Raw genomic sequence first — 24,072 nt, 5'->3', positions numbered from 1 at the left:
TAACAAATATTTTAAAAGTTCTGTTTTCCTTGACTTACATTGCTGATTAGGGACAAAATCTGAATATTTACTTACAATACTTAGAAATTTGATGAATCAAAAATAGTTAAAGGGTGTTTTTTTTCCTGCAATTTTGCCAAATACCAACTATTAGGTACCCCTGCTTCATGAACCCGAGCTTTATGTACAAATAAAATCTCATACGTAGCAATTACATGTTGTTGAATTGTTTATTGATCGCAGCAGGTTTTGGACACTGCATATATTATATATATATATATATATATATATATATATATATATATATATATATATATATATATATATATATATATAACATTAACGGAAGATGCAAAAACTGCAGTTAAGACACAAGCTTTCTTTTGCTTTGGTTTTCAAGGTAAGGCAAGAAAAATGCTGCATTGCCATCATCAGGCAACAGATTGAGGAAATCTTGAAGGTCAAGTTCCATGGCGATCACGTCTAAGGTGTCTGAAATAAGACAAACATTACATACAAGTCATCAATATTAAAACTTCGACAAAATGCTAATAATAAATACAGATATCCCATAGCCAGGGTACACTGAATGAATCTGTATAATATATTATAGCAACTGCAGAAGTAAGAAAAATTTAAAGTGAATCTGTTACCATAAGCCAGCACTGCAGATAAATAAGCTAAGGGTCACCTATATGACACAGTGTTTTCCCCTTGTGAAGAATGCAAGCTATCACCAATTTTGTCAAAATGCAGATGAGCTCTCTGGAGAAATGAGAATGTTATTGCTGCTCCAAAGACATATGGGTCAATGTCCTAGTTACTCTGCAGAGTTTGGCATATGCTGAGTTAAAGGGAGTCTGTCACCAGAATCCGTGAAAAGCCCTTTATAGTGACAACCAGAAAGTCAGAAAAACTGAGCTCACAAACTTATCTTTTAATACTTACTGTAAAGTAGTTTACAATGTTGATATAAAAAATGGGTGACATGTTTTACACCGCAGAGGGCCATATATGGTATGCAACTTTCCAGACCCCTATTGGCCAAAGGGTGGTTTAATTGGCTTCTAAGTATCTATAAATGCCAAACCACTTCCAAAGATTCCAACTGCAGTATTAGATTTATGGCTTTTGGCTAAGGGGTTGTCCAGTTTCAGTAAAGTTATACAATTTTCCAATATATTTTCTATATGAATTCCTCATGATTTTCTAGATCTCTGCTTGCTGTCATTCATTGCTTACATTGTGGATAAAAATCAGTCCATGGTCATGTGATGGACCATGACCAGGGTCATATGATGGATCATGACCATGGTCTTTCCATCACATAACCATGGACTGATTTTTCTCCATTGAAAGTAAACAGAATGAATGACAGCAAGCAGAGAAAATCTGCAAACTGCTGAGCTGTGTAAAGGACTTGGGATTCTGCAACTCTCACAGCTTACAATGCTAGAAAAATCTACTTACGGTATGTTCTTATATCTACTGCTATGGCTGCTTGTATGATTACATATGTTATATTATTCACAGACAGCAAGTGGCTTTCCTGACTCCCCCTCCCTTGTGTTTAACTGCTTGGCTGTATGTATTTACCATGTATTAGCCATATGTTTACAGTCCAGTGTTCCTGGGTCTCCTATATTATGGCCATTTGGGCTTTTCTCATCTATTTGTTTGCTATTGTACAGTTACTCCTGGTTGTATGGCAGAGCAGTATCAGTAATGTATAAGGCAGGGGGCAGACTTCTCTTTCAGGCTGAGGGCGTGTACAATAAAGGAGAAATGTAAAATATATGTTCCAGCCAAAATGTGATGATAAAAATTAGAAAAACCTGACATCATGTATAAATACAAAACAATACCTTTTAAGGACGAAATAAATACTTCATTATCGTTTTCACTGTTGCGAACCCTATTACAGAGTTCTGGCAACAACTTGTTCCACCACAGAGCCTAAAAATAAATGTAAATATTAATATACAGATAGAAACTACAGTATAATAATTCTCATTGTTACACATTGGGGCACAGCAAAGATTTTTCATATAAAAGCTTATGCTATAATATATATATATTTTTTTCAATTCACAATTTTATTCAAGTCCTTATCCTTAGGATAGGCAATCAATGTTAGATTTGTGGGGGTCTGACACTCGGGGCACCAGCAGACCTGGGTGTCTGACCGCTGCAGATCTAATATTGATGGCCTATCCTTTGTATAACCTCTTTAAGTTATTTCAGCTTTTTCCTGTCCCTATACCTCAGAGAATTTCAGATGCCACATATTAGTCTTTTATACACTAAAAATATATAAAGTAACCCCATTAAACTAGAAACATGACAGTGAGATATCTAACAGTCAACTATAATGCTGGTGTCAGGGCTTTCATCTGATCCAAGAGTCTTACCTGGCTTCCACCTTTTATTTCATGTTTTGCATACAATGTAACAGCCTCAGGACAGCGATCTAGGAGTCTCTCTATGGAGCCCTCATAATTCAGGAGCCGTGTGGCACAAATTATGTGAATGCTCAGATAGGAGTTGTTACTGTCTGGTATGGAGTCCAGGAATGGAAGAAATGACACAATATCCAGTGATGGGCCACATAGGAGAGACTAAATGCAGACAGAAGACAAGCACATAATTGGTAGTGAATAAATACACATTTTACTTTATATTCCTACTCTGGATGGAGCCTTTCCTAGTCCTACATGCAAATATATCAGTATAGATGGCAGTAGTAATAAGGAAGAAAAGATACAAAAGAAAACACACGTCAAGATACTTCTAACCACTTGCCGGTGTCATCCACCTCGGTTTATAACTATAATAACTAGAGATGAGCGAACACTGTTCGGATCAGCCGTTCCGAACAGCACGCTCCCATAGAAATGAATGGAAGCACCTGGCACGTACACTTTGCCGGCGGCCGGTTGCCGTGCCAGGTGCTTCCATTCATTTCTATGGGAGCGTGCTGTTCGGAACGGCTGATCCGAACAGTGTTCGCTCATCTCTAATAATAACAGTAGGTTCAGAATAAGACTAGGGCGCCCTTTTTTCACAATGGTAGAGAAACTATACAAGACAGACCTGTAATTTTAACAAGTCTCCACAGGCTGCACATGACACAGGTTCTGAAGACACCATCTTTGTTATCCAAGGGCTAATCACTCCAAAATGGCTGCAGGAGTTCTTCTAAAACAGACAAGATTAGAATAGCACATTAAAAATGGGTTTCCAGGATTTGGAGAAACCTGTGGGAAAACTGGGAGGGGTGTTAAAAGAAGGAAGGCATACTCGCTTGTCCTCAGCATCTCCCTTCTGTGACATGTTGGGGTGCAAAGTTCCAGGGGTCACAAGGATCATGTGACTGCTGAGGCCAATCAGAGAGAGGAACAGATGACATCACTCATATGAGTCACTGTCTCCTTACCAGCGACCGCTGAGGTCACTGATTGGTCTCAGTGGCCAAGTGAGCCTCATGACTTCCAGTGGAGCAACAGAAAGGGACTGGAAAAGGACAACAGAGCGGTGGGACAGGTGAGTATTTTTCTTTCCCTCTTTAAAACAGCACATGGATGACATTCATGATTCTGACAGGTCCAAAAACTTTAATGGACATCTGTGATCCACAAAAATGGAGCAAAAGTAAACGCCTGCACCTGCTCATTAAAATCAATGAGTACATACGCAGTCCAAGACTAACACAAATCTGTGAATAAGGCCTAAGGCCTCATGTATATGACTACATGGCTGTTATTAGAACAGTACGGCACATTTATTACGGTAATTGCTTTACAACAAATACCTGATTTTAAAAAAGTCAAAAACCTCAAGCTTCTGACTTTTTTTTTTTTAATAATCATTATTTGTTGTCACCGCTGATCTACACTTACCAGATCCTCTGGGCTCTTGAGAGATTTGACACATACATGTTGTTTTGTGCTTAACCTGCACACATAATGAGATGTCAGCTTAACCAGTATGTCTTGTAGGATACATTCTGGGGGATATGAGGATAGACGAGCTTCCCAAAAATCTACAAGCATTTGTGGATTATCATCTTCACTAGGCTTGTTACATAAAGCCTACAGGGAACAAGAATCACAGTTTCAGAACAATTTTCTCATATCATGGAAGACACATCCGGTGATGTCTGTCATTTTATTAAACTAGTGGAGCCTTCAACACAGGGGTTACCTAAGTCATGAGAGATCACTGTAAATCTCATTAATGTTATTACCAAAGCAGACTCGCTTTTTGACTTGGGTTATTTTGATTTGAATGTTCCCCTCTAGAAATAAATGGTAACAGTAATAAAGGAGATGGTGTGAAACAGCCTTGTAAAAAATCTACAAAAAACAGGGGCTAATTCCCTGCAAATCTGATCCATTTTTAGATGATGACTGGTTGAAAGGTGTGGCTTAATCTGTGTACCCCTCTAGATAGGACAGAGGGGGGTCTCCTGCTGCAACCAGTTCTCTTACAGCCAGACAAAGGATAGTGTGGGGGAGAATGGAAGACATGGGTGATTTCTTTGGACACACACACAGAGATAGTTCTTTACAGACTGTTAAGTTTTAATTCGAATATGAAAGTATATAGAAAAACATTACCTAAAACTTAACTTTTAATCTATAAAATGTAAAAATTATGAAGATTGGAACCAATCTAATATCATAAGAAGAAGGGCAATCATAACACCCACGGATCACTATTAACCAAAAAGACAAAAACACAAGGAGCACACTAATAGACCAGCCTTGGTCAACTAATCCCCCAAAAGTACAGAATGTTCTTCGTGTAGAATCTCCAAAAGTGAGCAAGTTATAAGGCAAGAGACAGGAACAGGTGTATCACAATATCAGGATACTTTCCCACATCAGTCACCAAACCCAGAACTGACCCTGTAAGGCCCTTAGTCCACTGTCCCTTTAACACCCATGTAGAGGCTAAAGGGTTTGGTGACTCCCAACTAATGTGGTAGAGTATCCCTTTTGTGATGTACCTGTTCACTGACTGATTTTGGCTTATTGGTTGGTAACATATTTCACCCAAGGCAGCCAGCTACATCTCTCAGCCATGCTTACACATTACTGTTTTCGTGCTTTAATCTGAATATGCTAGAAAATAGGGCGAAAGGAAAAGAGGATATCACAGAAGGAAATATAAATTAAAAAAAAAAATTAAATTGTGTAGTTTCTATGTTTGCAGGAACTCACTGATGTTTGATTGTTCTCTTTGGGATATCTGCTTACTGATTTTGCTTATGTTCTTTTCTCTTTGGATACTTCGTATACTATTGCACTTATCATCTATTGTATTTTTCTGTATCACTCAATAAATATTTTTGAAACTAAAGGAACTTTCTGACATTCCTGCTTGACAACATGCAAGTCAAGAGTATGGCAACAATCTTAAAAAGATAAGGATGTATAGCAAATTGTACTATTCTGGAAGTTGTAATCCTATATGTCAAGCTTCTAGATACAGGGCAGTTGGAAAATGTAAGTAAAAATTTCCAAAGGTTCACACAAGGGAATTCAATATAAAGTAATAGTCACAGAAAGTGGGCAGAAACTCCACTGGAAATCATGCATCTTGGAATAACAGGAAACAAATAGTTTCATTGTAATAGTTCACTAAAATAAATACATGCAAAGGCAAAATTAAGAAAACCTTAAAGAAAGACTCCGCTTCTTTCAGATTAATTTTACTGTTTTCGTGAAAAGCCACCAGTATCGCTACAAGTAGTCCAGGTATTGTGTCTCGGAAGTGAAACGCCATCTCTGTGGGTATGACCTCTCTTTCTCTCCGTCTTATAATGAGCCTTGGTTCATCCACAAAACCATACAAGAGCTGCATCTGCAAACAGAATGATTGGAAAATGGTTAAAAGGTGATGTAAGCAGCCAAACATCTGTAGGGCGATACACTATTTACTATGATCAACGCAGCCCAAATCATTAGAATATGCAAATAGATTACTGGTTACATCTGATGTCATATATGTCATCTCATATACTGAAAGGACTTCACATTTTTATTTCAAAAACTTAGTCCTTTATTACAGCTGAACACAATCTTAAATATCAGGTATTCAAGTGTAAAAATTCACTAAATTATGGAGTATCAATACTATCAAACAAGCCCAAGGTATGAAGGTGTGTGCGTCCAGGATGCTGCTGACCCCACCAGCTCTCATGTACTACCTGGTAGGGGCAGATTTCACATTCTGCTGTCAATCACTGTTGCTGAAGAGTGAGATGCCCTTCCCTCTGCAGAGTCTTTATTGTGTGCTCTCCTCTCTCTTAACACATATACACAGCCTGTGTTACTCACTCATACCCCCTGCAGGCTGCCATTTGTTTGCATTTGTCCCTATTTACTCCCTGATACTTACAGTCTGTGGGAGTGACAAATGGGTTTGTGCTCAATAAGTAAGGTGGAGAACAAGATGGGCAGTAACATGAAACAATATAGTTGATGAGACCATTCCTGATAGATCACCTATTCTACTTACAGGGGGTTTCCGGCCCCAGATGCATTTTTCATACTGATGGCCTAGCCACAAGATAGATCATCAGTATATGAAATGTGAGAGCCTGGAACCTTAAACCCTGCACTGATCAACTGCTCTGGCAGTCTCCAGGTGGTGTAAGTTGCAGCATTGGACTTTTTGAGGGAAGAAGATGCAGTTTGTAAGTAATAAGCTGAGCTTTAGCCCATCCACTCTACTGTGGTGGCACTGGGGAACTGCATCCTGCGAATAGGTCATAGGTATGAAAAATGTATTTGGGACTGGAAAACCCCTATAGCACATGGCAAATAACCAATTAACTGCCGCAAAACTGCACTAATATAGCAATCACAATATTTTATTAACCTGTTCAGGACAGATATCAAGCATGCATGGGTCACTAAGGTATTTACGCAGTCTTAGAGGGATAGATGACTTTCCTATGTAATAGCATCATACCTCTGAGTAGCGATTCATCTCTGCTTCATAAGCCTGAATGTCTTGCATTTTCAGTGCCATGGCTGCCTTTGTAAGACAAATGAGGGCTGAAGGTCCTGAGGCATCTAATGTTTCTAAGAAGCCCATTGCTTTTTTCGAGCAAGCATTAGCCATACAAGGACTACATAAAGCATGAGGCAGCTGCGTTGGTTCTGTTGCATTAAAAATCTGCAATATTTTTAAGGCCACACTCTAGGAAAAAAATATATATAACAATTACCCATAAGGAGAGAAAAATGAGCAACTCTTACACAAATCACAGTGTAGAGGTCATATACACATCCTAGTTCATTCTATCAAGCCCCAGATGTGAGACCTGTTCTGTGTATTCACTTGATTTACTGGCCCATACACTATGGTGGAAGGACTCCTGGCATTATTGTTATCAATGATACTAGTAGCAAAATATTGTCCCATAGTAGTAGTCCTGTATATAGGCATAGTATACAGGACAGTAAATCTGTAATATACAGAGCAAGTCTCACATCTGAGACTTGGTTGTGTGAAACCAGGAGACGGTCACCATTTTTTTTTTTTTCATTATGAAACAATGAATAATGGAAAGCAGCAGGTATATTATTCTAACAGGGCTTTTATGAAGTCCCTGTTCACCTTAATCTGTCAATATTGAATATACATTTGAAGCTAGTTATAGAGGAGGAGCTGGCTAGATTGATATATAGTTATGTTAAAAATTATCCACTATAATGTATCATTTATAGGTCTGCTCATTCTAGGTAGCCCTAGGTGACCACTGGGAGGTCCCGCTCTATATGCCGTCAATGGTAATTTATAGCTTTCCTTGTATAGGACAACGTACAGGACTCCTAAGAGTTGTCATACACAGACAGAAATATGTAAATAGTTCAACATGATTTTTTTTGTGAATGATTGCTTCTCAGTTTACAGTCTAGCCACACGTTCAGTGACACTGGATAAAGGGCAGAGAGCTTGCCAAGAATTTTTTTTTACAAAAAGACTGTTTGCAGTTTCGTTGGTGGTTCGGCCACCATAGTGTACATGCATGACCACCACCATGCTTAACTCTTTGGAACTTATGGAGTGCTGTACATGTAGATCTCCAGCAGAGCCATATAAGTGGAGCCTTGAATGCACACTACTCCTGCTCCACTCACACGAGAGTCAGGCACCCCTATTTTCATGATTACTGGGGGTTGCTATGGCCAGACATTTATGTTATATCCGGTGAATAAGGGATAACTGGTGTTGCTGAGAAAACCCTTTTACATTTCACACAACAAATGTGAACGCTTTGGTTGAACAAGTTTTATTTAAGGTTAGACTAAAGTGTACAGTCACCTTAAGCTCAGAGTGAGCAGGAATTTCAATGAGGTATGTAAATTTCCCAAACAACTATATACCAAACTGCTTAACCCCTCCTTTTCTATAATCTACTGACCAAAGTTCAAGACAGGTTCTTTAATAATGGGATTCTATCATTAAAAACAGTTTTAAACTAAACCACATAGGAATATTCTTTAGAAAGGCTATTCATCACTTATATTTATTTTGAAGGTCCGTGCCATCGTTTTAGAATTTTTTGTATTTTCTTCCTTATGGTAATTGTGCTTAGAAAGCACAAAGGGCGTTTCCCCGGTGCTCAGAGCACAGCGTTTTTATCCATTCAAGTGCCTCCTCTGTCTTCACTCCTCTTCTTACACGAGACCACCGCAAAATGGCCAATCAGAACAGTTGACTCCACATGTCCGTCGGCCATTTTGTGGTGGTCTTGTGTAAGAGACCACCGCAAAATGGTGATGGAACAGGGGCAACACGGTGGCTCAATGGTTAGCACTGTAGCCTTGCAGCACTAGAGTCCTTGGTTCGAATCCCGCCAGGAACAACATCTGCAAGGAGTTTGTATGTTCTCTCTGTTTGTGTGTGGATTTCCTCCCATTCTACAAAGACATACTGATAGGAATAAAAATGTACATTGTGATCCCTATATATGTGGCTCACAATCTGCATTAAAAAAAATAAAAAATAAATAATGGTGATGGAACATGTGCAGTCGGCTGGTTCTGTCGACCATTTTGCGGTGGTCTCGTATAAGAAGCGGAGGAGACGCAGAAGACGAGAAGAGTCGGCACTGGAATGGATAACAATGTGGTGCTCCAAGACACAGGGGGAGTGCCCCCTGTGCCTTCTAAGCACAATTACCATAATGAAGAAAAATTCAAAAATGGCAGTGCGGACCTTCAAAATAAAAGGTTATTCCTATGTGGTTTTAGTTTAAAACTGTTTTTTTTTTTTTTTAGATAAAATCCCTATAACCATTGATGTTACCAATGATTGATACGTGAAGAAATGCAGGGAAGACACTGATCATGTCAACTCTGCACCTTTCCACCTATCGCTACCATACAAATACAAAAAAAAACCAAAACCAAAAAACGATATTACAGTTCTTTGCTCAAGCTACAGCAGAACAAGATTATTGTACTGTACATGTGAACACAAGCAGAAAAGTCATTGAGGTCAACTATAGAAAATTTTAACTTGTTTCCATACATTAAAGCTGTATAACTAGTGTGGTTACATTCACATCTGTGCCAGGTGTCTGCCCAGCTCAGATCTGTCAGAAACCTCTTACATGCCCAATGTTTTCGTCTGGCAATTTCAGTTCTCTTTCATTTAAGTTTTTCTGTTTAGCTGTTCTTTTGATACATTGATGGACCCGAGGAACAGACAAGACAGCACAGATGTGAACATAGCCTAAATACTCAGGAAAAGAAAAAGATTTTTATACTTCACTTAGTTTCTCATCCAGTTCTTCATAAAGTGAATGTTTAAGGTAAAACATGAAGCCTTTCCCATAGTCCTGCTGTAATTCTTTTGATAGTACACGATCTATTATGTCGGACATGGATAAGCTGGACATTTTGTAGTAAGGGAGTGCAAGATGGGAAGCCTTTGTGTCCAGTCTGAAAATCATGAAAGAACATTAAAAAAAGAGAATTTAATAACTACATTTTTTTTTTTGCCCCTTGAGAGAAGAGATGTCTGGCAGCTGCTTACATCCTTCTTTCCATCTAAGACACTTGCAATCTCATCCGAATCTGAGAGTTCATGTGTATAATATGGATTATAGGATTAGCTGGTGACTGAACAAGTATTCAGCAGACTGCCATCAAAGTGGACCTAAGCTTTAAAACAACATTTGACTTTCTGACAACATTTGTGACATTAATAAATATTGTAATATTCATTATGAATAGAGATGAGCGAGTAGTATTCTATCAAATACCTCCCCTGCATAGGTATTGGTATAATCGGTCGAATATCACGTGGTAAACGCAGTAAAAATTCCATTTCCTTCCCACCTTCCCTGGCGCTTTTTTACACCAATACCTATGCAGGGGTGGTATTCGATCGAATACTACTCGCTCATCTCTAATTATGAACAGATTTTGACTCCTTTCTTTTATATACTGTAAATAGAGAGGGGTGGGGTGGATTTTCATCACAGCTTCCACACACATCTGCAAACCACTCTCTGCACTGGACATCTCGCAGATTACAATATAAGAAAAGTCTTCTATGTACTTGTATCTACTTTTGGCTGCCTCTGTTACTGCTGATGGGAAGTTAGTCAGAGACAGGAAGTAGCTTCCCTGATTGTGCTCAGATTTCTCTTTCTGTGTCAGGGATCTGTTTAGCTGCATCATGCAATGTACTTGCAGTACAGTGTTCCTAGAAGTCTTTTGTTCCTTGGGCTTTTCTCAGCTATTTGTTTGCTATTTTACAGCTACTTCTGGCAGAATTTCATGTAAAACCAGTAGTAGTAACCGTGGGCAGGGGAGGAGGGCAAACTGCTCCTTAGTGTACATACCACCAGCCTTAGACCCGATTCACATCTGCATTCTGGCCATTACGTTCCCCTCTCTGCATGAAAAATGCGGAGAGAAAAGTCCTGTAAGCAGCTCTTTTCTCTCCGCATTTTTTCATGCGGAAACTGAGAAGTCTATGGAGTCCGCAGTTTTCCTGAGGTAACCGCTTTTTTATGTGGAATAGGTTTCGGTTCAGGGGGCTCCCAAGCGGACTCCCTGAATGGAAATCCATGCACAGATGTGAACCAGGCCTGAGAGAGAAATCCATTATGTGCTGAAGTCATGAGAATATTATCAAAAGCTTACAGGACACCACATATGCAACCTTATACACCCAGAGAAAATACTACCCAGCTCAGGTAACATTTAACTTTACATTTTGTTGCTAATACTCACCTGCTGAAGCAGTCGCCCAAGTAAGCACAGCTCTCTCTGAATGCTGCCATTAGTTCCTTTTTGTCTTCAGATTCCTCTAAATCTGGGTTAAGTAACGCTGCTCTCAGCAACAGGTGAGCTTCACTGAGGAGGTGAATACTGCCATTGGTCCTTACATTTTCGTATTTCTTGCTGTACTCTACCTAGGAAAAAAAAAAAAGATTAACATGAAAATTCAGCATGGTATCTGATCAAAATCTTGACCTGAAAATGTGTATAATAATTGTGTTGAAAGGGATTTCATTAGCTTCACCATCATTAAATACCTTTACTAAACTACAGATGAAGGATTGAATAAAGTTTCCATTACTCAACAGGTGCAAGAATAAAGGCTGGCTTGCTTTTGTTCTAGCACTCCCAGTTAAAAGGTGTAAGCTTTTATGGTCAACTCTTAAAGAGGACCTTTCAGGTCCTCAGGCTCATGCGGTTTTATACACCACTAGAAAGCCAACAGTGCGCCGAATTCCCGTTATATGTTGCCCGGGATGGAGATATCAGTGATATTACCGATGTCTGCCCACTCTCAGAAAGGCGTTCCTGATAGTCTAGCTGGGCTGTGAGGAACACCCTCTCTGACAGTACTCGTCCATAGCTCTGTACTATTAGAGGGAGAAGGGAGCGTTCCTCACAACCGAGCTAGACTTTCAGGAATGCCCTTCTGACAGTGGGCACAGATCAGTGCCGTTATAATGGCATCAATATCTCCAGCCCCAGAGCACATGATGGGAACTCAGTGAACTGTCAGCTTTTCTAGCGGTATATAAAACCGCATGCGTCAGGGGACATGAAAGGTCCTCTTTAATTTAAAATGAAAAATATATATTTTCATAATGTTTTTATATTAGAAAGCGGAGTAGTCCTGGTCCTGTCCCCCTAACCCTTAAAGTTTGCCTGTTGGGATTACTTGACCCACTTAAACTGTCCCATGCCAGATCAGGTCATGAATTTCCTGTAATGAGATACCATACATATATATGTGACAACTATCAGCATTTACTACTCTGCCCATTTATGAATCTGGATGATCACAATAAACAGGTCTTTCACAAAAAAAAAAAATTAAAATGCAGATAAAACTATTCTTTTTATAAAATTAGTTATACTTGTTATAAAACTAGTGCTTCATAAGGTTATAAAGAATAAACAATATACATTTGGAGCACATTATTGCACCACTTCCTAACCTTATTTGCTGGAATCTCTTAGAAACAACACTATATAAGGCACGCCAATAGTTCTATTCCAGAAGCAACTTTTATCCACTAGTCAAGGATTTATACACTGGGGGAAACATACTAGGAGACATACACAGTCTTCTGTCTACCAAGGCCTACAGATTGTAGACTTAGTGTTTAACTAACAATTGCTTTGACAGGGCGCTGTTGAATGTCATATTTACTCAGCCACTTGTATCCCAACACTCCCTAGTAATACGGATTAACTTGGAAAAGAACACAAAGGGTTATTCCTATCTCATCCTTTTATGGCTGAGATGGGAATAGCCCTCTCTATCTCTGGCTCTGGAGTAGATCAGCTGTCCCCGTAACTCCCAAAAAGGTAAAAGGGATTAACGGAAATAGCGTTTCACAGTGTTAGGCAACAAATGATACTTCAATAATCTGTTTCATTGACCACTTCTTAGGAACTATTGTATATGGAACATTATGTGACATTTCACCAAGTGATTATTGGCAGCTGCAATCACATGGACGTCACAGTACTACAGAAAAAGAACATGAAGGAATAGAAATTAGATGGGAAATTCCTATCTCTTACAGAAAATACCACTAGAATGTGAGGGATGCATCTATCTCCAAATCAGGGAGCCCTAGATCCAGATCCTGCTGTGATGGGGATAATGGCTGCACTTCTATGAGAGTTCTGAAACTAGCAAGTGTTAAAGGGAGTTTTGTCAGCTCCAAAATGCTTCCAAAACATATAACAGTGCCATGTATAGAATGTATCTATGCACACATAAAGGTACATGTTGAGGCCAACAAGCTATGAAGCAGTGCAGGGACTGATTTACCAAATTTATCTACAGAGAACTGTTATGCAGACAAAGGCTTAAAAATGTCACTCATAGCTAAAGCTGAGACATTGAGCACTTATTCCATATCAACTGTAAACAAATCAGTAAATTAGTCCCCACCCTCAATGCACTTACAGGCTGATTTGCATATCCATGAAAAGGGTCATTATCTGTGCATTGCTTCGATACTTTTGACGTTCCTACTCCTATTATAAGTCCTTTTATGTCAATATTTTTGGTGTGGGAGGCAACGTATTTTTCGGACTATATGACGCACCTAGGTTTTAGAGGAGGAAAATAGGGGAAAAAATTTTTTGAAGCAAAAAATGGTAAAAATATTTAATATATGGGCGTTGTAGTTTTGCAACAGCTGCAAGGCCACATTGTATTCTAGGGAAAGGAGGTGATTTAGAACTCTTATTTATTTCATTTTTTTTTTATTATATATTTTTAAAGCTTTTTTTTTTTTTAACTATTTATTAGTTCCTAGGGGGCTTGAACCTGCAGTCATTTGACTGCAAGTCCCATAGACGGCAATACAACTGTATTGCCGTCTATGGGATATTCTGTATATTACTATTACCGCTGGTCATAGACTAGCCGCAATGGTAATATAGCAATGACAGGCCTGGGAGCCTTCATTAGGCTTCCGGCTGTCACCTGAACAGGTCGGCTCCTGCGATATCGCCGCGCAGGAGCCGGCCTGCAACTCTACAGGTATGGGGCTGGTGGGGACCGGCCCTGGGGGGGGTAGTTTACACTTTGGGTGGGTGGGGGGGGGGGAGGGGCCGCCAATACAGAGCCGGCATCCACTGTAATAGGCGGATGCCGGGGAGGGTTAGACGCCGGCACATGTGCTGGGGCCTGAGACATCGCTATGCTCCTGCCCTGCATGAAGCCAGCAGCGGCAGGAGCGATGCTGCCATTGCGGGGAGGGACGGAGGAGCGGAATAGCAGCATCACTCCTGCCGCTGCTGGCTTCCTGCAGGGCAGGAGCATAGCGATGTCTCAGGCCCCGACACATGTGCTGGCGTCTAACCGTCCACGGCATCCGCCTTCCTATTACAGTGGATGCCGGGTCTGTATTGCGGCCACATTCGGACTATAAGACGCACCCTTCTTTCCCCCAAAATTTTTTGGGAAAAAAAGTGCGTCTTATAGTCTGAAAAATACGGTATTTTGGACCTGACAGACTCCATTTACATTGCCATGGCCATCGATTCTTGCCGGAGCTGCTTTGTGTAATAGAGACCTGCTGTGGTCAATCGTCTCGCGGGTGCAATGACAGCATTTTTTTTATTACCAATGCATAGTAAAATAGAACACACATTGAATCCACTGGAAGTGTTTTTGCTATGCACTACACCACACAGACGAATGCTCGTACATACTTGTACAATAATATAAGTAATAAAAAATAAATACCATTTCTTTGTAGAGCTGGAGAGTAGGTGTAGTGCTGACCACATAGAGATTCCAGCCATGTTCAGCCTCACTAGAGGTCTTGTTCTTCACACTGCTCACTTTTCTTGAGCTACAATGAAACGCAAGCTATTATTAACAAATCAAAGATATTTTCACAGTCAATATCTAGATTTCTATAGGTGAACTGTATCAAAAACCACTTGTGGTGATTTGCAGGAAAACATACTGTGGAAAGGACAATGTATTCATCCCATGTGTCCCCAGTCTAAGAGTGTATGTCCATTTCCTCTTTATTTAACTACTGCCAGTAAAGATCTGTATACCATTTCTTAATGGGAAATGGATGGAAAAGCGCTATATAATGCAGAGAAATTGCCTATGATTGGTTCCTTCCTGGTAATATCATAGGACTGTATAGCTTAAAAAAAAAGGAACTAGTTAAATTAATTACAGGGAAAGCTGGGTACCACAGAGTGAAGACAACAAGTATCTAGTGAGGCCTCTTCCCTGGTAGATGATTTCCTGCATCAAGTAGGGAAGGGGATCAATCAGAGACTTTTCCTACAGATATGTTTCAGGTTCCCAACATTGCGTACAATTACAACCGAAAACTACTCTGTTGAGGGGACCTGTAGATTGTTTCTACAGAACAGAAGTGTCTATGAACTATTGTTGCCAATAAGCTGTTTTTTTTTTCTTATATAGAAGATTTTGCTGTGTTTTTTGAGCCAAAGCCAGGGGATGGGGCAGAGGGTAGAAGTATAAGAGCTTCCTTTAAATTCTCCATTCCTGAGTTTGGCTCGAAAAATGTCAGCAAAATCTGCAACAACAAAAAAAACATTTCTGTAATGAGAGGCCTCAGCCTAATACATTACTGCAATTAGCTGCTTGTACACATATACTGTTATCAGATCCTGAACTAACAGTGTCATATTGCAAACGGAGAGCAGGTTCACATCTGTACCTGGTCTCCGCTATGTGGGTTTCCATCTTCTGCCGAAAGGAGACGAAAACCCGGCAGTCAGTGTCCACCCGTGAGAGTCTTCTGGTCTCCGCGGCGAAACAGTTTTTTTTTTTTTTTAACCGGACACAAAGTCCTGCATGTCGAACTTTGTGTCCGGTTAAAAAAAAACAAACGTTTTGCTGGAAAAGCAGAAGACGTTCAAGGGCGAACATTTTGCAAAACCATTCAAATGAACGGGTTTGAAAACTGACTGCAGGTTTCCGTCTCCTGTCCAGTTTCTTGGGTAGAAGACGGAAACCTGAAAGCAGAGACTAGGCACAGGTGTGAACCCGCCCTCATACATATTTACATGATGCAGTCAGGAAGGTGACATCATTTTTATCTTACGGTATTTTCTTTACAAATGAATAAGGAAGATAAGGCAAAAATGTATAACCTTCTGATACTCTTTCTTTTATCTGCCACATCCTCAACATCTGCTTTTGTCAAGATGATTATGTAGTTATTAAAGTGCTGAATGGCTTTTAATCCAATAAATAGTTGCATCCGTAGTGTACAGACATCGAGAGATACTGGTGGGCAAGTCTGAGAAACAAAAGGGAAAAAATAAAGTAATTAAAAAACAACAACAACAAACTTCTATATGGGAGAACAATAAATTAAATGTCTAGACAATAGGGTAAAACTGACAATATAACTTGTGAACTAATAAGTAAATGATTAAACGGTCACTAATTTTTCAAACAACTTATTCTCATTTCACAGAGGATTCCCTTTACCGTATTTTACGGACTATAAGGCGCACTGGACTATAAGGCGCATTGCCCATGAGCGCCTTATAGTCCGTCTCGGTTCATATATAAGGCGCACCGGACTATAAGGCGCAGTCCGGTGCGCCTTATATGTTATTGAAAGCGGCGGCACGCAGACTTTTCCAGCGGCCGCTTAACCCCCCGCGTGCCAGCTGCTTCTATTGGAAGCGTTCGGCAGGCGAGGAGTTACAGGGGCCAACCGTAAAAGTTATATTAAACTACCCCCCCCCCGTTTTAAAATAAAACCCTGAAACAGAATGTGAAACTTACCGAACGGTGCAGGGTGGGCGGGCATTCAGGCCTCCTCTTCCTCCGATGTTCCGTCCTCCTCCTCCGGCGCTCGCGAACTGATAATGGCCTGGGCGCATGCGCAGTAGCCGTAGTAGAAGCATTATGATATTGTGCATGCGCACAGGCCATTATCAGTTCGCGAGCGCCGGAGGAAGTGGTCAGGACATCGGAGGAAGAGGAGGCCTGAATGCCCGCCCACCCTGCACCGTTCGGTAAGTTTCACATTCTGTTTCAGGGGGGTTAGTTTAATATAACTTTTAAGGGTGCATTCACACTACGGAACGCCAGCGTGTATCACAGCCGTACACGCCGGCGTTACAGCAGGGCTGCCGGACACTTCCCATTCATTTCTATGGGAGCCGGCATGCGAGCGCTCCACATAGAAATGAATGGACTGCTTTTTTCCATTCATTTCTATGGGGAGCGCTCGCATGCCGGCTCCCATAGAAATGAATGGGAAGTGTCCAGCAGCCCTGCTGTAACGCCGGCGTGTACGGCTGTGATACACGCTGGCGTTCCGTAGTGTGAATGCACCCTTACGGTGCCTTTTATGTATGTATGGAAGCGGCACGCAGACTTTGCCGCCGCTTCCATCCATATATAAGGTGCACCGGACTATAAGGCGCACTTACGATTTCTGAGGAAATCGTAGGTTTTTATGTGCGCCTTATAGTCCGGAAAATACGGTAATTAAAAATTATACTGCCTAAAAAAATTTCTCTCAAGCCTCTGACACTAGGTTTACCCTTCTAGCTAATTTGCAGTTCACTTTTCTGTTACCAAGTCTGTCTGTCCTTAGATACATTCAATTCCTTCTTTCTAATCGCAGAGAGTATAGATGGCCCTCCTTTTCTATCCTCACACATTCAATGGAGGGTGCGATTATGCAAACTGTTGATTTGTGCAAAACACTTAGGATTCTGCACCTCTTACAGCTCACCATGTAAGGAAATCATTCTATGTATTGTATCTACTTCTGGCTGCTTGCCTGCTTACAGATGGGATATTATTCACAAACATCAGCAGCTTAACTGACTCTGCTCATAGATTGTTATATTTTTTTCTTGTGTTTTATCTGCTTGGTTGCATGAAATTGCCCTGTATATGTAACATGAGAAGAATATGCAAATCTGTCTCCCAAGATGTAAACAGGGAGACAGTGCCTCTGTTATGCTGCCCTCTATAGCAAGCACAATGAACAACATGCCCGACTTCCCAGAAGTCTTCACTGCATGATGCGAGGTTATAACCAAATCAATTTCTCAGCTACGGACGGCACCGTTTCTGTCTCTTTGGACTTCATCAGCGCAGCCTAGAGAGAATTGATTTGGTTTAAGTGAGAGGCTAAGAGACCAGATTGTGGGGATAACGTCTATCCTTAGGGAGAGACCACCTTCTCAGGTGTGTGGAGACTTATACAGCCATAGTTGCTCCACTGCAACTATGCTCCACTCCACTGTATATGTAACTCAGTTTTCCTAGATCTTCTATATTTATAGCCACTTGGGCTTTTGTTAGGTATTTGTTTGCAATTGTAGTCATTCCTGGTAGAATGGCATTGGTGAGAAGGAGACTGCTCCTTATTGTACACACCCAATGGCTAACAGACAAATGTAAATTGTAAAAAAAAAATTCAGGCATAATTTATCAGCAGAAAAACTGATATGTATGAAGGTTTATACATTCATAGAACAGACTACCCAGCAAGAACTTGCATGTATTTCAACTCTTCTTGAAAACTTAGAGACCCTTTAAGTGACCAAAATACCTGTCACCCCTTCTGTTTCATCTGGAGACCCTCATTTTTTGTTTTTAATCTGCTTTTGTGGGTTTGCACGGACGTCCGTTTTGTTAAGATTTTAACACATATCAATAAAAGTTATATTTTATGTTCACACCATTTTTCCTGCACGCCCCAACGTATTTATACTTTAAAAGTTTAGCCTCGATAACTCCTTTAATGCAGGCATTTACCTTCATGGTGGTATCAATATAGGGGTCCTCTTCCCGAGCTGCAGCTGCACTGCATCTCACAGTGAAACACTGCAAGTTGTTACTGTAAAGCGGGAGTAAAGAAAAAAAAAAAAAAGAAAATTCCTTATTAAATGAGGAGATTGCAATTCAGGAAAAATAAAAACCCAAATTATCTTAAAGTTAGACCTATACAGTGACTTCTGGCCATGCAACATTGGGATAACAAATTTGTGCTAATAGATGCAACAAAGGATTATGAATGTAGTTGTGCAGAAAACTACCAAGTTTGGATTTTACCAACTGCTTTGTTGTGTGGGTAGCCACACGAGGTTCAGTGTAGCAACACAACAATGCAATGTTATCTTGTATAACTACAATGTGACAAATAAAAAAATAAATAGTATCAAAATAAATTAGTAAAATTGCAACCGCTCTGCTTAGATCCAATACGAAACAGAAGCGTATGCTGAAATCTGCATGTTTGCATTTTGACCTAATATTGCCTTTTTAGAGTCACCCATACTTAGCAATTCAATCTTCATCTTCTTAGAAACTGAAAAGAAGTTAACCACTTTAAGAAAGAGATACCTTGTGATGACATGTAAGAACTGAGGAGTCAGGACGGCTTGCTGTGACCTTTCTGGATACTGATAAACCGATATCTGCTCTACAGCACTGACTAAAGTGTACAAGAAGCCAGCATGTGGCATGGAGAAGAAACAAAACAGACTAGATATTTCCTTCTGAGAAGCTATGTGCTTGGCATCAGCAGTAAGAACGTTAGTTCCTAAAAGGAGACAGTAAAAAAAAAGAAACAAATCAGTGATCATGCAAAGCGGTCAAGTTCAATAAGCTAAAAGAAACAGAACAACAGAACTACCTTGATCTTTAATTATATATAGATGAAGACATTTTACATGTCTGCCTGAGAGCTCAATAAATTAAACTAGCTGCTAGAAAAAAAATTATAATAAGTCAGAAAATGTATGCATAAGAAATATATATTTGTTATCTCCATAATCGTGCAGACCCATAGAATATCACTTGGCTGCATACTGAATGCCGTAAAAAACAAAGCCCAGAAGAAAGTCACACAAACGTGTTTTTTCTTTAATTCCACCTCATTCTGAATTTTCCGGCTTTGACAGTGCATACAAAATATTAAATAATACCATTATGAAATAAAATTTGTCCCACAAAATGTAGCGCTCATATACCTGCCTGAATGGAAAAATAAAAAAAAAAGTTATGGTTTTTGGAAGGAAAGGATTAAAAAACATGGCTGCAGTGGCTGACGCAGTTTGTAGAGTATTTTACAGTGAGCATTCAATTTGACTATACCTGTCTTATATATAGGTAGTATCTGTAGAGAATGTAATCTTGTGCTTTCCACACTGAAGCCATCGGCAAAGTCTGGTGCAAATCTCCTAAGTAGCAAATAAAAAAAATTAAAGTATAACTTTTCCGTGGACAACTATATATGAATAACTAGGATTGGTCACATTCAATTTATCACCTGTACAACACGTAGTTCACGTGGCAATGTGTGTCTATGGGCAGTCCTGTTGACTCTGGTGTCACTACTATATTGCAGGATTTGCAGTCCTCTCCTACAAGCTCCACGGGCCTCTGAAACATGACAAAGTCATCATACTCTAGTGGGTGGGAAGATGCCACAACAAGACTGTCTTTATTACCTGGGAAAAAGAAGAAACGTTAACACAAGGCTATATAAATGTCTAGTAACATTATAGGCAAGACTATGTGGTCAATTAAAGAAAAAAAAAAGCATAGATAAAATGAAGTAGTATACCTTATACAAAAGACACTGGTCTATGTTAACTGTTCTGTAATGAAGACTTGCTGACTACGTACATGTGACTACTGCAAGCGGCCACTGTCTTCAGCAGTCTCATTCCAAACATCAGGATAGCAAGCGGCTGCCAAGGTCATGTGCACAGTCAGCATGGCATCTCTACAGGACATTTAACCAAGAATGAGCCAAGAACAATGTGTAGGGGGTGGGGGGGAATTTACCAGGTGAGTATAAGGGTATGTTCACATTATGCAAAATGAAGAGAAATTTGAGCTGGACATTTGCACCAGATTCCTCATCATTTTCTACCCTCGCCAACAACCCCACCCCCAACTCCATGTGGCAGAATGACGATGAATGGGCCTATTCAGTAGGGAGTATCAAGCCCTAGACTCTGCATCTAAAGCAACCATGGAATCTGCAGCAAGACCATAGAGGACGCTTTTTGTTTCATTGTCCAGCAGCAATCTCTGCTTCCCATCGAAACCATGGGAGGCAGAATCAGAGCGGTATCAGATGCTAATTTTGGGGCTGAATCTGTCCCAAAACCAGCAGCAAATTCCACCATGTGAACACATCATAGGAGAAAAATATACAATATAACAATATACTAAATATATACAATAAAAGAGTTGGCTACTTTCGGTTAAAATTTAAAAAATTGCATAAATCAATGTATACTTGCATTGTGAAACTAAAAAAGGAAATTCCGCACTCCAGTATGCATTATGCACTGCCCACAGTCTAGTCAATGGAATTGGTAGCGGTCACATTATTTACCCATGTGACCATGTCCTCTACTGCACTGGTGCTGACAGCATTCAGCACATACATACGGTAAGTACAGGAAACATATCCTCTTGCATTGGTGTGGAACACCCTTAGTGTCAGCACAAAAGTGGATGCAGTAAGTGAGATTGTCACATGGGCAAATCATGTGAGATTAATAGAAACAACGTCTGCTGGGGACCTATGGTCAGCAAAGGAGATTTAGTATACTCATGGGACTAAGAAATGACCCACTTTAGAGCTTCAGTGTCAGTGCTTCAGCTTTAGTGTCAGAGCTCTTCTGTGTCATTTGTAACATTTTATCAGTAAGTAGCTAACCCCTTTAAAGTGCACCTGCAATTCTAAAACATGAATAGTACGACGGATGAAAAAGATCAGGATCAGAGAAAAAAAAATGCTACTTTTCCACTTATCAGGCTGCTTAGTTCCTTCCACCACAGAAGTCTATAGGTGGGAAGGCGTGGAGGATGCTGGAAGCAACACAAAAAATACATATTGCTTTTAGCTACGCTATGCTTAGCAAACAAACCTAGTAACTAGTAAACCTAAAAATCCAAAGCTTGAGCTTCGGTGTGTGAAGATGTATGTGATAGGAGTCTGACTGAAGGGAATGGTGAGCAAAGGAGCCCAATAAGTGGGGAAAGAAGCTTTTTTTTCCAAAAATATATATGAATAAAAATATTATTATATTACTAAGTTTTATATATTAATCTGTCAGCAGGCACACTTTTTATACTTGTTCTATTAGATAGAGCTCAATATTGAGAACGCGTATTTAGTTTGTACATTTACCTGCCAAAGTTTCGACTTCTGTTGAATCTTTCAAAATCGTTTTGTTTCCTTTTGGGGGCTCTGAACTCAGGCTGAACACCAAAACCTCAAGATCATTTGAGATACCAATGTGCCAGGAGCAAAAGCACAACTGACTAGGTACAATCCCATCAATATGTAACACCAAGGATCTATCAAAATCTAGCACTGTTGTATCATGGATGGCAATGTACTTCAGACTGAAGACCACTAGTTTACTTTTGCTGCCAACTAGAAGATCTCCTCGTACAGGACAACAAGAGAGGCACAGTGGGTTTTCAGCGAGGGGCATCTCTATAATTTCCATCTGGTCCTTTGAGATGCCACCTTGGAGAGATTCTAAGTGGAGGCCAACCATCCGAACACTGACCCGGGAGCTCCCTGCGGCCTGACATCTCCAGTTCACATATGCTCTCAGAGAGGAGATATTATTTTTCTCTTCAATTGTAACCAAGTAGTCTCCTAAGGGTGAAGACATATTGTTAGTAATCAAATGCATTAAACACAACTGCAATCAGAATCGGAAGATATGATGAGCAAAGAAAACGAAAAAGTGGCCTGTTATCCATCGTTCTCATGATCATTTGATGGGGTACTAGTGTACAGACCCCATAAAATAATCAGATGACAGCATATGAAGGATGAGCATCACTATTCCCTTAGGTTCACAAGTACAAGGTTTAATATACAAGGTCCATTTGCTATGGCAACTACCAGTTGATGCCTGAACTGGAATCACCTATGTAGACAGGACGGCTGGATCTCCTGTATATCCAGCTGTCAATTCTAAGCTGCTGTTTACACAAGCAGAGCTGCCACTTGCATTTAGAGCTTTTTCTAATGTAATGAATTACATGAAAGTCAATGAATATTTGTGGACTGCAGCTGTCACTCAATTTTTCGGACAAGCCACAATGACTGACTTTGGCCTTTCAATAACGCTTTCACTTAGAGCTGCTTCTGAACTCAAATTTGTAGATTTCTGGTATAACTCAAAGCCAGACATGAGATTCTGGCATAGATTATATGGGGGTGGGGGGGGGGCACCCATCTCAAAGCACCTAAAGTCTCACTCTGCCCTCTGTTTAAAAAAGGGGTGAGTGGGGCACATCAGCTGAGATGAGCCACCGTGTGCCAAAAACGTGGCAACTGGAGGTCATTTTTTGTCCACTTTCTAAGTGCAGCATTGGTAAATCTGGGCCTCTATGTAAACATACCCATACTAGGGCTCACAAATTTTATAGGGTGCGAATGCGGCAAGGAAAGTACACCCACAATCCTGTTGTCACCAGCCGCAGTCTTACCTACATCGCTGTAGCTCATATGCACCACTTTCCCCAATGTGTTGAAGCTGCAGAGGGGCTGACATAGCTCCTGTCCCACATTGAACACTTCCACCTTACAGCCACCAGCGCAGGTCACAAACACGCTATCCCGGCCACAGCAAAATACTTCTGGTGCCTGTTTCGTGGGGACGATTCTCTGGGAGCCAAAAGGATGGCAGTTGTACAGCTGCACCATTGTCTACACCAGGACTTAGCGGATGAAGTCACAACAACTGGACATCACACTCGTGTCTGATCGCATAGAGGCCATTATTTAGGGATCTGGAGAATGAAGCTGCTAAGACCCATGTCTATGATGAGAGTAGTAGTCCTCTGCAAACAAACATAAACAATATTAGCAGTGATCGCCCCTCTCCCAGGCACAAGGTGGCAGTATTGATCAGCAGTCTTACCTGTCCCCCTCCTCATCCTAAAACCAACAGCAGATCAGTGCTGACTGCCGATAAGCCAGCTGTATGATAACATTATACTGCTGCTCCTCTACCAGCACAGGACACTTCCCCCTCT

The 24,072-nt window shown here is 40.4% G+C and overlaps 1 protein-coding gene across 1 annotated transcript; it reads right to left on the bottom strand.

Moving 5' to 3' along the window:
• Positions 1 to 344: 344 nt before the first annotated feature.
• HPS3 (HPS3 biogenesis of lysosomal organelles complex 2 subunit 1) lies at positions 345 to 24,072 on the bottom strand. The gene is made up of 18 exons (XM_075268831.1): positions 23,958 to 24,072; positions 23,524 to 23,877; positions 22,202 to 22,681; positions 20,321 to 20,501; positions 20,146 to 20,231; positions 19,393 to 19,591; positions 18,805 to 18,886; positions 16,164 to 16,312; positions 14,764 to 14,872; positions 11,268 to 11,449; positions 9,791 to 9,965; positions 6,982 to 7,212; positions 5,683 to 5,868; positions 3,900 to 4,091; positions 3,094 to 3,198; positions 2,412 to 2,618; positions 1,866 to 1,956; positions 345 to 492 (listed from the first exon to the last, which is right to left on the bottom strand). Exons 2-18 carry the CDS (start codon positions 23,738 to 23,740, stop codon positions 365 to 367), a joined length of 3,000 nt encoding a protein of 999 aa, XP_075124932.1. The 5' UTR covers positions 23,741 to 23,877; positions 23,958 to 24,072; the 3' UTR covers positions 345 to 364.

This window comes from Leptodactylus fuscus, chromosome 3 (assembly GCF_031893055.1).
Source record: "Leptodactylus fuscus isolate aLepFus1 chromosome 3, aLepFus1.hap2, whole genome shotgun sequence".
NCBI classification, from domain to species: Eukaryota; Metazoa; Chordata; class Amphibia; order Anura; family Leptodactylidae; genus Leptodactylus; species Leptodactylus fuscus.
Note: the sequence above shows the minus strand (reverse complement) of the source record. Positions and strands in the feature narration are given on the sequence as shown.